We start from the raw sequence: 14,285 nt of genomic DNA on the forward strand, positions 1-14,285 counted from the left end.
CATCCCCGCCTGGATACATATTGCAATTATGTTATTAGCTGCTACCCTGATCAGATACTATAGGATAGGGAAATTGTGATGATGTGGTTGCCATGGAGATGACCTAATCCTGGGACTAAAAATGGGCAGCAGCACTGTGCATTTCAGAGTACAAAGAGTGCTCGCCAATTCAATCAGCGGGGAATCAAAATTAATGCTTTCCAATCTAACGTCTCCTCAATTTACCGACATGATTTCATAAAAATATTATTTCATTTAAAGGTCTCTGTGCTCATCAAGGAAAGCTTTTTCACCCAATCAGCAGCTTACTATCTTTGTCTCAGTGCATACAAACTAAAAGCTTTTTATGGTATGGGGCCACTTATGACTTGTTAAAGGAAATTTGAGACATTTGTCAGTAATTCATGATGCAGGACAAATGGCAGTAAAATTCACATCTCTTTGTTTACCAGGTTATTTCTCTGTCCTTGAATGATTTATTACCACCTAAAATGCACCATACACTCTATATCTGGTAAATGCTGGTTGATGATTGTCTTAAAGGCTAACAGCAAACAAAAAAAGATAATGTATGTGAATTGATACCTTTCATGGTACTTTGTTCTCAGTTTTGACAAAGGGTGGAAAGGGGGCAAGTATCTTGTATTGAAACCAGAATTTACGCCACACAGACATGTTAGATTTAATAGTCAATATAATGCTAACTCCAACTTCTAAATACTGGAAGTGAGAGAAATATATAAAATGTCTGTTTTGAGAGAATTCCTACTTCATATCATGTCACGAAGTAAAAATTGGTCAGCCCTTTTAAATAAGCTCACATAGAACACATGAAAACAACAAACACAATAAAAGAATATCTCCCACTGCTGATGAAAGACACTCATTGTGCCCAAACAAATTAACAACTGAAACTAAAACAAAAAACTGTGTCATCCATTCTTAAGATGGAAGAAGCGGGTTGGTGGGTAAATAATTGCAACAATTTACAGGTTGTGAAAAGCTTGCAAACACATAACCACACTCAGTACAAAGTTCCCAGTAGGTTGTTTGAGAGTCATTCTGAATATTTGTTGTGTAATCATAAAGAAAAACAGACATACATGTCAGCCTGACTTTTCTATAGAAGAATTGTAAAATCTATATGATACAATCAGGCTTTATTTGTCTAAGGCTGCGTTTATCTAACTTGAGAGAGAGAATCACATTTCACAACGTGTTTGGAGCGGTGTTTGCAAACATGATTTGAAACACGATTCTTGGGGAGCTGCGTTAATCTAACCATCATACAATCACGAATCGAGTGGTGTCACTGCACAGCTGAGTTTGACCCGGGAAGTAAAAGTCAACTGCATACCACCAAACATGCCTCCTCAGTCACACACAAATAATGGGTAGAGAGCACAACCGGAAACAGCCGGGACCTTGAGATATAAACGAGTTTCAAAATGGCATTGCGTTTATCTACTCACAGAACGGCGATCATGGTCTCAAACATGTTTCAAAATGCCCTTTGAAAGGCCTTTCAAAATGACGTTTCTAAATGCGTTTGAAAACATGGTTGCATTTATCTAACCCCTGAAAATGCCTCAAACGCGTTTAGGATCGTGATTCTGCCTCAGAATTTTTTTTTTTAGATAAGAGTTATACATCTGCTGTAATACCCAGCGTTCTGACACACATAAACATGTTATGTAATTTCAGCATTCTCCTGTATTTACAACTTTGGCTAAAAGGGAAGGGAGAGGGGATGTGCCTTGTCTAATGCACTGTCGATATGATTGACTGTCTATAATTTCATTATTTGCTATCATTACCTCTTGCTACAGGCACTGTTCTCAAAAGTTAATCTTTGTTGTCCTGACATGCAGACATTACTCTCAACCATTTGAAATGAAATGGTAGAATCACTCAGACCTGGGTCTCATACCTCCTTGGTCCCGTTTCATAAAACTTGTTATCAGTTACAACTGAAGTGACAACATTTCTATGACAAATTTGGTCTCAGCCAATCAGATGCAAGGATTTTGGTAGCTTATAACAACTATCACAACTTGTCACTGATAACAAGCTTTATGAAACGGGCCCCAATTTTGTCTTTGTTGACAATCAAACCATCAAAGCATAACACTGCTGGTCTCATGACTATGTTAAAACCTGTATCACAAATGACTAGTACAAGGACTTTTTTTCAAAATGTACAGCGAGGGAAGAATCTGTTCATATTTACTAGTCCTCACTTATTATTTTTCCATGAGAAAGAGCATTTAAATCACGTACCATTTTTGATACTTACAACCCGTAACAGCAACATCCCAAATCATATCATTGCCAAACCTTGAATGTTTACACTTCTTACTTTCTCTAGTTTTTCTACTCACAACTGATTCTAAAATTCTACCATGAACAGACAAATTCTGATTTTATATTCATATCAATTATTCCATTTTATCTCGAAGCATATTACACTAATCTTTAATCATCAAGTTTGTTCTTTTAACTAGCCTTCCTCCCTTTATTTCCACCATTTACCCTGGGTTTGACAGTTAGAGGGTGGCCATACCTGAGATGAATTGTTCTGATGTGTCGTTCAATCCCCTGAACAGTGGACAGTGTCTTCCCACAACGCTGCCATGTACACTTGTAGGACGTCTTCACTGAAGGCTGGATAAGGGAGAGAACACAATATGAAATGTAACCACATTGGTGTTTGACATTTTTTTTTTAGTGACATCTAAAAAAAAAAAAGAAAAATCAAATAAAAAAATCCACAAAGAATTGGCATCACTGCAGAGATTACTGCTGTGAAATTTGATCAATTGAGGTGAGACTACAAGAAGCAGACGTTACATTCACATTCTGGACATGTATTCCCTGCTTCTATCAATTCAAGTGCTCCTACAGAAAATTCTGCATGATGACAATAAGAAAAAGAAAGAACATTCAGGGTGATGGATACTATAGGTCAGACATGAAAACTGAGAAATAACTTGATTATTGACTATCATGCAAGGCCGAAAGAGAAATCACACAGTATTCCCCATCGCCTTTTGCTGAAAAGAAAAGAAAAGAGTTGATGGACTCAAACCATCATTAAAAGACAAATCAAACTATAAAACTAGCAGGAAAAAAATTACCCCACCCCCCAATTTCCATTCTCTCCAGTTCTCCCTCCCAATGAATGTCCCCCAAGGGAGACTCAACAATGATGGAGATAATATTTTGATATATTTTTTTCTCACACTTTGCCAGCCAATGTTTGTCATTAATCACGTCTGGGGGCATTCTAGCATGGTAATATGCTCTATGCAGCTGAGCATGACGCTGAAACAACATACAGCCGAGCTCATGAATATCTTCACACAAAGTGAGTTGAAACAGGAGAATGTCTCGCGTATACACTTTCAGCATTTGGTGCGTCATGGTGATGTGCATTTCCAGTGTCATTTTCAAATGCGCATATGATTTAAATGAAGAAAATATCTCCATTATCCTGTTATCTATCTTTCTTCAATCAGAAAGAAACTGCTGCTGGTTCTTTTCATTTCCTTGTCTATCATTCTTCTCTCATAAATGTGTAGGACAAACAGTCAATTAAACTCGTGCTTCCTATAAAACCCCAAATATGAGTTTACAGATGAAGAGAAGACAAAGAACTTTGAGGAAATAAAAACTGGTACCCATCATGATGTCAAATAGCCACTGACAAAATCAAAGCCAAATCACTTGCTCATTCTTAATGTGGAGACTGCCTTGATGGCTCATCATCCAATTCCCTTGGGGCCTATGATGACATCAGCTGTGTTTATCATAATAACGAGTTCGCTTCCCCCACGCTTTCACTTTCGATCCCCCTCCTTGTCGGCTCGTGTCTGCTCAGTGAATACACAGTGTGTTTAGCCCTTTCAAAACCAATTGCAAGTGTCAACTACAACAAAAAGCTAGCACCACTTGATAACATAGGGCTGGTTCAATATACAGTATGTGGTTATTTCCTCATTAGTAAAAAAAAAAATGCTGTGATGCACATTTCTATGCCTCAGAACTGCATTATGTATAATCTCCATCAGCCAATGCATTCTACCAGCCCTATCAACCTGACATAATGAACTATAATGAACAGAATGGTTCATAAACTCTCTCCATAGCGACGGGAATATATTTGTGTACAACGGCTATGCCATTTTAGGCTGCATGGTAGTCCCTCCAAGGGGTTGTAATAAATCTGACTTCAATTATATTTAATGGACATTCTCCTGACTAACTGAAATTCTGCTTTAGGTTTGCCCATCATACGGTATCCCAACCAAACTACATTTCAACTGGTATTGACACAAATTTTAGATGAATTATATCTTGTTGATTGGCCCTTCAGGTAATATAAAAATATTCATAAATCTTCAAAGTAGATTAGTAAACCTGCCTAAAGCTATCTAGATAAAGATGAATGTTTTTGCATAATGATTACAACATAGAAGAAATATGTGCATGTACATGTAGATACAATCATGACCACAGCTCTGTTTGACATGGCTGGGTTGAGTCAAGAATCTACAGCATGCTCTGCGCTCTTAGGATTCTCACCCTGAGGGGTCTGCAATAATCATAGCTCTAAGTTTCCTTTTCTTCTTCTCCTCTTCTCTTTCTATCTATTTATCTATCTACCGACCACTCCCCCATGTTATCCACTGTCCCCTGGCACCCTGCCCAGATAGCTAAAGCTTTACCTCATAGCTCATCTATCCCACATGATATGACATGAATGCTTCCTATGTACACCCATGCCTCAATTTTCATGGGAGGGAACGTGCTAGTCTTCTCTCCCAGACCCTATTCAGAGACTCTCACTGAAGTATTAAATGCATAATTATTGCAAGAATATCATTATTAACCCATTGAGGACGAGTCCCAATTACACACGGGCAGGTGTCTATGGGAAATACGTGTTGTAGCAAAATCAGTCCATTCTCAATGAGTTAAAACCTTTCATGACGTACTATTGCAGGAATATTCAAACCTCTCATGACTAGTAATGTGTCAAAATTCATTATATACAGATCATTAAAAAAAAGGAGCATACAAGTGAAAATTCTTGTAGAATGAATAATATCTCTGCCTGAAGTCAATGGATGTCATGTACACATACCACACAGAAGAGCTATTTGCCTGATGTAATTTACTTGTTTTCTCCATCCAACAGATATTTCTACAAAATAAGAATCATTTCAATTGCTCATGATGATATATAGGGCCTACCTGGAGAGCCAGCCTTAAATACAATGTACTATCCAACAATGGAAGGGAGGCAAGGTCACATTGCTTGCCATTAGTGAAGGTCAATTTCACACAAGTTGCAGCAGAATGTGTTTTTGATCCCAACATACAAATTGTGCAACAAAGAGATATTAGATAGCCTATACTGAGAGAATGTCATTAGATAGCCTATATATATGAGGGATGTCACTCAACTTATCATTCATAATCACTTCAACATAAAATGTGCTTCAAGGCTTCAGGCCACAAGCTACAGCAAAACAAGTTTATGATACACAAGAATCAGTATAAACACATCCAACTCAAGCTACATAATTTCAGAGTCCTTCTCTATCAAGCATCAGGAAACCCTCAAAGCAGGAGGTGTGCAATTTCACTATAGGAAAATATAATGGTACTTCACCTTCATAGAATAAAGAAAACCTAAGCATATGTGTCAAGTACTATTTTGCATTTAAGAGAAATTATGCTGAGCTTCTGCAGTTTTATCACTTTGTTTATGTCACTTTTTATGCAGGATGATAATAAAAAAGAAACATGTTAACTTCAATAAACTCCAGCTTATATACAAAAGCTGCTTCTAGCGACTTCCCTTGGAATGAAATGCAATATCCCCAGGTTTGCAGGTATGATAAGACAGACACATAGAAACAACAACAAAACACAGTGTGAACATCTGTACTATTTTTTATCCCATTATGATATAAAAATGTGGAGAGATAATAGGGAAACATGAGAGTGATATGCCCGTACTTGTGCCGTATCTGATTGCCTTAATGCTGAAGGACTCTTCTGTGCTGTCCACATTTCTTTCTTGTGGGTAAAGACATGATGAACAGAAGCAGTACTGCTGAATGACAATTCAAGATTTGTGACTACCATGCCCTCATGAAGTCAGGGTTCTTTTTTAATGAATAAAATGCTCCTCAAATGCTGGGGCATAATATAGAATACAATATAAACCAAATCATACCCATTTCATATAACAATTCATGGATATCTTGATGCCATAGCCATGGATAAATGATCCATGAAAATGAGAGATTTACAAAAACATTTGGAGTTCAAGCCATTTGCACTGATGTCTCATACATTTGTCTTACCTGTACAAAATAACAGAATAATCATTAAATTGATGATTTTTCTTAGAAAGGACTTTACGAATTACAATGTATATCCAAAGAAATAATAGACAGTACTACACGAATACAGCGAAGTAAATACCAGTGAATGGTAATATTTTGAGCAAAATCAAGTACACCTGGAACATGCATCCTTAATATGAAACTGAAGAGCAAACATACGGAACAGAGCCAGGAATAAAAGTAAATTCGGAAAACTACAAGAGTGATACGGTAGGACTGACTGAATGTTGTCACTCAGCCAGCATGGTATTCAATAGGCAACTCAAAAAGGTAACCTACGGTTTTATAACGTAGCTCACCTCTTTGCCATTACATAGGCCTACATCAGTTGATACAAAATTGATTTTCAGCCTTTCTTACAAACACTCATCACAATTTGACTTGAGATGGATAACAAGATATTCCGTTTTGCCACAGTGGTCATTTAACTAGTACCAGTTGGTGTACACAGAGACAATGCAAAAAGCTTCACTTGATTATTCCATTACTGAAAGTGTTTTCTCTCAACTTGCTTTGCAAGCTGAAACTGGCTGAGCTCATCACAAAACTGCCATTCATTTGCCATACTATTCACTCCATAGACGGCTGTCAAGAGAGCTATTGTCTTCATTAATTAGCTGCGACGCGGTGAGAAAAGCCTGGGCTACGACCTGCTACAGTATTGAGAACATGAAATTACATGATCCCATCCAGCGTCAAAGTAAACGTGAAATGCACGAATGACTGAAAAGATACAAAGGCGATTCCTATTTAATTGATTCAAGTTCAAAGTCCGCCGCCAAAGGGGGAAAAAAAAAATGGTTTATTATCCATGCAGCACAAAGCACCCACCCAGTACTAGTATACTTCGTTGCAAGGCAATTTATATTAGTCTCTGAACCAGACCCTTTATGTGCAAAGACTAGTGAAATCTCCAAGTCTGGGCATCAGATCAACTTCAAACATATTCACCACATACTTCTAGTTCATCAAAAACCTGGCAAAGAATGATCTGCAAGAACCAACATCTCTACAACATTTGTTTCAACGGAAGCCATGAAGATGTCTGTGGGTTTCAGTTTAAAACATGACTATACTAATTGATAAAGTAAGACTACAGCTGGTTCTAGAGAGAATGTCAGTAAACATGGATTTCAAGCAGTCCAAATCCATCATTCAAAGGAGACAATTGGACTTTTCATAGACAGCTTCTAAAATTAGGTGAGATGCCGCTCCATGGAAGGACAAGTAACGCTGGGTCACTGAAGCATGTTGAAAAGACTTCATTCCCGTTCTGAATGGAAACAGCAGAAAGGCAAAGTTTGTCTCGGAACAAAAATAGCCGCATCCAGGGAAGTGCAGCACAAAATCATTGTACACCATTTGGAGCCTTGTTCCGTAAATTGCCACACATATTGCATCCTCATTTGCAGTGGGTGGGTGAGACAGTAAGGGAAGAGACCACAAATTTATGCGCACTATCTCACTGATTGCAAAAATGAAGATAAATTCACTAAATATCAAAATCAGATCCATGGAAGATGCTGCTGCACGTATTCCTACACACTGTCCCTTTGTTCTTTCTGCCATTTACCACAAGTCTGATGAACACAAATAAAACAAAACAGAAACCCTGGACAGTTTCAGTTTAGTAAACCCAGGCCAGTATAGTCTTTCATACTAACAAGTTTGTAACTTCATAGCAACAACTATTTCTAGTCAATTCATAGTGTGCAGACATAGTACCATACCTTGCCCAACAGAACATGTAGTTTCTGATATACAAACCAAGTCACTTACTCACACTATCAAATATCACAAATGATACATCCTTGGAGAGTGAGAAGGCTTAAATAAGACGACAATGACTTCATCATAAAATGATGCATGAGAAGTACTTGAATATCACAAGTCACCCAGGTATGACATGGCTGAAATGACTCTCAGTCATATGAGAAATACATATAGTCTCTATCGGACTTCCTCCAAATAAACTAAATCTAGAACACTGTGTATTATCACAATGCTGTAGACAAACACAAACTCAAAACATGTAAGTAAAGCTGATAGGTAGTGTGCAAATGAGGTCAGCATCATGCGACAATAACATCCTTAAAGCCCAGAGGTTGAAATGTTCAATATTTGACAACAAAAAGTCAGCTTTATCATGATCACTACTCTATTTCACTCTATGCAATGAAATAAAATTTCTGTTCTTACACTAATGAATTTATTCACATAAAGAAAGTTACGTTTTTAAAGCAAATGTCTTTGTTTGGTAAGTCAGTGCCCACTAAATCTCATAGTATGTGCCACTACAGCAGGTCAAGGTGGACATGTGGATGCCATCACTCATAAAATCATCATAACAGTTGATTTGATTCCTCACCTGAAACAACATTCCATTTTTATGCTTACAAGAAGCTGATTTGAAATGCAACAATGACCCCGAATGACGCAGACTGAGGCATATTTCCCTCTGCTCTGACCAAAATATACTACAGCTGAAAAGTAAGACATTCTCTGAAAAGAAAGAATTGCTAGAAAATGGGCGAAAACACATTTGGCTGGCTGCGCAGATGCAAAAAGTATTGGTTGAGATTTGGCCCTGATTTTGGAGCATGCACAATTGCTTTCAGTTCATGAGAGAAGTTACACACCCCTGTTTGCACACTGCACATATCATGCAGATTAATTCTGATTTGATGGTTGAGCACAATGCTATCAAAGGGTCTATACTTAGGGCTGAGTGAGCAATAGGAGAGAGCGAGAGAAAGGAAAATAAAGTAGGTTGCTTGGTTTACCCCGGCCTGCTGTTATGGCTATACAAGCTTCATGTTGATCAGACAGAAAAGGACAGATACATTGTCATTATGCCAAGCCCCTCCCCGGAACCTGTGTTACCGTTGGGTCGGTATTCATTCTGTCTAAACCAATCACTTACATGTAAAACACTGCCATAAAAAAGGAGGCAAATGACTGAATGTGACATCCCAGAATCAGTAAACTATCTGTCTCCTACAATCCCTGGAGTGCAATATTGTTTTGACTTGATAATCTCTGGGTTTTAAACCAAGCTTGGTTTCTTCCGAAAAGAGAAGATTAGTTAACCCAGATTTGGTCAATTTGCCACTTGTTTCTTTTTGCCTTCAAAAGCAGCACAAATAAGGCCTTTTTTCCCTGGCAAAATTTTGCTTAACCCCAGCCCCACTTTCACCCCCATGAATTTCACAGGTTAACTTTACAGGGATGATATAGTTTTGGTTGAGAAGGGGCTTCACACTTCCAACTTGTTTGTGAGATAATGAGAAACTTCTTGCAAAATATGGAAGAACACTAAATTCTAAGAGGAATTCCAAGCTTATTTAATGAAAACTGGTTTTGAAATGGATGAGATATCCCAAAAACAAAGTAAAACAAAGCGATTCTAATAAAAGTTGGGTCCCACCAATTATTCAGATCAGAATAATAGAAGAACTTTTTCAATGGAAATGAATATCTACTGAACTGATAATACGCAATTAATCTCTCTCTCCAATCTTTAGAATCTATCACTACATTTAAGTCTGTCATCCCAAACAATGCTGTTTACTTCGTCCTTCCTTTTATATATTAATACTGCCTTGGACACTCCTCATTGCATCTTTTTCCCTGATGTACAACAACTAAAATACATGGGGTACATGAAGGTGGATACAGTATAGAGGTGGAGATGGGGAAAGGTGTGTGTTATAGCTCTCTTTATGACTTCAAACTTGACACTGTCAGAAAGGCAGAGTGATATCATGTAGGCTGGAAAAGTAGACCATGTGAAAAGTCTTGTGTCTAAATAGCAGGCAGAGACATCTGCCAAGCTTGGCAGCAGTTAGCTGTAAGTAGAACTACATTCACAGTTTGCTCTCTTAAGCCTGGGCATTCAGATATAAATCACTTATCACTGTCACATGCTTCCCCTCAAAACATGTGACATAAACAAGAAATAAAATCTGCAAACGGATGGACATTCAACTGCTAAAGAGCTCCAAATGATGTTTGGATATTCTCTTTCAAGGATATCAAGTTAACACCCATTGCATAGAGTTATGGTAAAAAGTACACACATACATTGGCGGTGACCCCGAGATCAACACAATAGATAGAATAAGGAGAATAAAACAGGCTGACACACATGGCAAGCCAAATCAAAACATTACAAAAAGTCTACACGCGAACGGTGACAAACAGATAATGAGCTATGACGTAGATCCGTCATTTGCATACCACCTATCACAGTGCGTTGAGCGTTAAAGAATAATACATATTCATGATGCAATTCATGCCGCAAATGCTACGTTGAGCTAATGTAGTAATGAAATCTAAATAGTAATAAAGACACGCGCACCTATTGTCACATCACGAATTTGCATACGCGCTAAGTCACGATCACGCGTTGACCCGATGCGACCTCGTAAGGCCAATGACATTTAGCCAATCAACGTAGCGTATTCAAGTGAGAAGCACGCAATTGCTTTAGTGTATAAACATATTGGTGGGTTATTCACTCGGGGCTAAACTGACATGGTTTATGAATATTGAAAAGGTACCGCCGGCAAAGTTTCACGAAATTCCTCCAAACTCAGTATGAATACACGGGAGTATTTGCTGCAACTTACTAGGCAGGTGCATTGTACAAATACAACAGGTATGGCAGTAAAATAACCCTCCCAAAATGGCCTTCAGGGCTCACAGTTGGCACACCGCGCCGTCAATGTAAAATTGCGTGTTGTCGTAGAGCTGATTGCGTTTGAGTGAAAAATGACACCTAATTTTCAACTCGAAAGGTACCGATGTAAAATTTTCACAAAACTCTACAAATGAGGTATGAAGAGCAAGCTTGAAATCTAGATTTTCATAAAAACCAGGTGCATTTATAAAGCAAAAACACATATTCTGGGAGGTATGAGTTCATAAAGTCGAGAATCCGTGTAAATGTCCTATACCTGATTGTGCACTCTGCGCAGTGCATTTAAAAACGCTCGTTTCCTATGGAGGATGTCACCGCACTTTTTGTAATGACTGCTTTATCGACCATTAAAACTTAACTTATTGCCAAAACACAGTTTAGATAAACTCCAGGTCTATTGAGCAGAAAACTCAGTTTTTTGGTGATAAACTTACTTCAACAAGGAAAAAAAAATAATATAAAAAAGATTAGTGTGATTATCTTAGTTTTTCACATGATAAACTTCATTCATTGACTGATAAACTTATTTTTATCACCTTTATGGAACATTTGGCTTGCCATAGGGTAAGCAAAATGTTCCATAAATTGAACTATGAGGTTTTTCAAGAGAAACCGTGTTTATGAAGCAAAAAAGTTTATCAATAAACTGTATCAAGTGAAAAACAATTATTCTGAAAATTTAGCGTAACAACAACAACAAAACCTTATGTGATATTATGTTAAAACTCAGTTTATCACATTTATGAAACATTTGGCTTGCCATAGACATGAACAGTGAACTTCCTCCACATGCCAACTAAAGACAATCAGCATCACAATCATCACAATTTTTTAGTTCACAATTTCTGATAAATTTTCACATATCGCCATTAAATCACTTTACATGTGAACAGTGCATCTGTGCACTACAGGTGTACAGCTGGGTACATTTTCCCCGAGCCTACAAAACATACTCACATACTATGATGGTCCTTTGTTTGAACACCAGGGCCATATTTACCGTGCTATTGATCACAGTCTACCAACAAGTTTGGTTAAAGCTCACAGTCAACCATTCCTTCAATTCACTCTGTTCTGTTACAAGCCATACAATGTTCTCCCCGATCCTTTGAATATACATGTGATTTCATGTTTTTCTCTTCCACCTATTGTCAGCAAGAACTAGACTGGATTATCTTAGTAAACTGTACATATATCCCTCCTGAGGAATAACCATGTGCTGTTGAAATTATATATACCTACCCTGCCCTGCCCTGCCCTGCCCTGCCCTGCCCTGCCCTGCCCTGAGTGGTGGATTTTGGTTACACTTGGTCTTGGCTTCACCTTTTATTGGTTTGGTTGCCTTCCTAAAGAAAGGCATACATTAGTTCAATATTTGACACTGATGATAGATAAACAAAGGACTTGCAAGTCAACACCACTGAAGATTTGCAACAATGGTGCTTGCCGTCACATCTTCTTGTACACTGTATATCTATTTCCAGCTCAGAGCATATGTTTTTTTTTTCATACCAATTTCCTTTCTACAAGTTGTCATAGTAATAAATTCATATTAAGTGATGACTGCATACCAGTAAATGAGATAAAAGAGAGAGAATTGATTGCAAAGCATGAGGTGATTGGTAATGAACACACTTCAATTTTCACTCAATACAGCAAATAATTTGTGAAGTTGAAGATCTTTTTTTTTACCACATTGCAGCTGCATGACAGAAGCAGTGTATGAACAGAAAGATAAAACTAAAGCCATAAAAGAGACAAATATTTTACAATGGACAGGACGATCTGCTCATCCCTGCAAAGGAATGGAATAGGCCTATTTTATAGAACTCTTCTCTATTTTAACAAAACAATAACAGAGCTCAAGGCCTCCTTCATTCTGCTTTTATCTTCTGGCAAAAGAGGAACTCCTAAAAAGCTCTTTCATTTCATGCTCCACAACCAGACCGTGGGGACCTATCTTTTCTTTGTTGAATCCTCTCCTGTGACAGGACTTGTCAGATTGTAGACCAGGGCTAGTAATCACATGCCAATAGATTTCTCACACATACAAAACAAAAACAGAGCCATTTCTGACAGATACCAGTTCCCCAAAAGTAAACCCCAATCTATTTTGAGATGAATAATTCAGACACACTATGATGATGCTTTAGTGAAGGGAAAGAGTGAGAAAGATGAGAGAAAAAAAAAAAAAGATTTCAAAATAATATATGACAAAGCCTTCTGGTATTGGGAGTGAGGCTAAACATGCCTCTCATAGCTTGCTCGAAACAAAATCTGGTGCCTGATCTCATAACCCTGCCATTTTAGATTTACGATAGAAGAATGCGCCAATTCCCCCATGTCCTGCCCAACCAGCCATGTGTGCTGCGTACACCACTACGGTCCCTGGATATAGGTGACTAGGCTCTATGCCCAGTTGTTTTGCTGAGCTTGATCGACCATGTGTACACCCTTGCCAACCGGCTGGCTGGCACAAACTGCAAGAGCACTCCCGTTGTTTTGCAGGACATGGAGATGGTTTTCACAGCTTGCAGCTCAGAGTCATGATTGAAACATCCACATAAAGGGTTGAATGATATGTGCAAGCCTGCTTTAAAGAGCAGTTTCATTAATATTGTCAGATCTCAGTCAGACTCTTTTTTTCCCCCATTCAATTGTTAGTCCCTCTCTACATGCACTCCCCATTGAAGGTATATGTCTGTGCAAATCATCTATCTGATTGCCAATTCACTTGGCAAAACGAACCAAATGTACATGTATAATATTCTACATCTATCTGCCAGCATCATTGCCATCACCAGATGAAATATAATTGAGAGAGTAGGATCTAGTCTCAATCAAGCATGTCAGAGAGATTTGGAAGATTGTTTACATGTGTTTGAATCCTTAATTTCCTAATTATTGTTCTGACAGAACTCAAATGGTAAAGGAGTACTGTTTCATGGTCATAATTTCAACTCTAGCTCTCTTCAGGGAAAAAACAAAACAACACAAAAATAAACGACACAGTATAGATCATCAACACAGATATGTTAATGAATTTATGCAACCACTCATTAATGATTAAACCAATATCATGGAGAAAATCTTTGAAGAAAACAAAACCTAAATGAAAATTTGACAGAAAATTAATGGAAAAGACCCTGCTCATCTGCTTTTTC

At 37.9% G+C, this 14,285-nt stretch overlaps 1 protein-coding gene across 1 annotated transcript in view; it reads right to left on the reverse strand.

Moving 5' to 3' along the window:
- The window catches only part of LOC140239547 (zinc finger protein 704-like), a 55,292-nt gene that overhangs the window by 12,224 nt on the left and 28,783 nt on the right, over positions 1-14,285 (reverse strand). The window contains exon 5 of the mRNA XM_072319381.1: positions 2,564-2,664. Within this exon, the coding sequence (XP_072175482.1) occupies positions 2,564-2,664 (101 nt within the window). The remainder of the gene's footprint in view (positions 1-2,563; positions 2,665-14,285) is intronic.

This window comes from Diadema setosum, chromosome 16 (assembly GCF_964275005.1).
Source record: "Diadema setosum chromosome 16, eeDiaSeto1, whole genome shotgun sequence".
In the NCBI taxonomy this organism is placed as follows: Eukaryota; Metazoa; Echinodermata; class Echinoidea; order Diadematoida; family Diadematidae; genus Diadema; species Diadema setosum.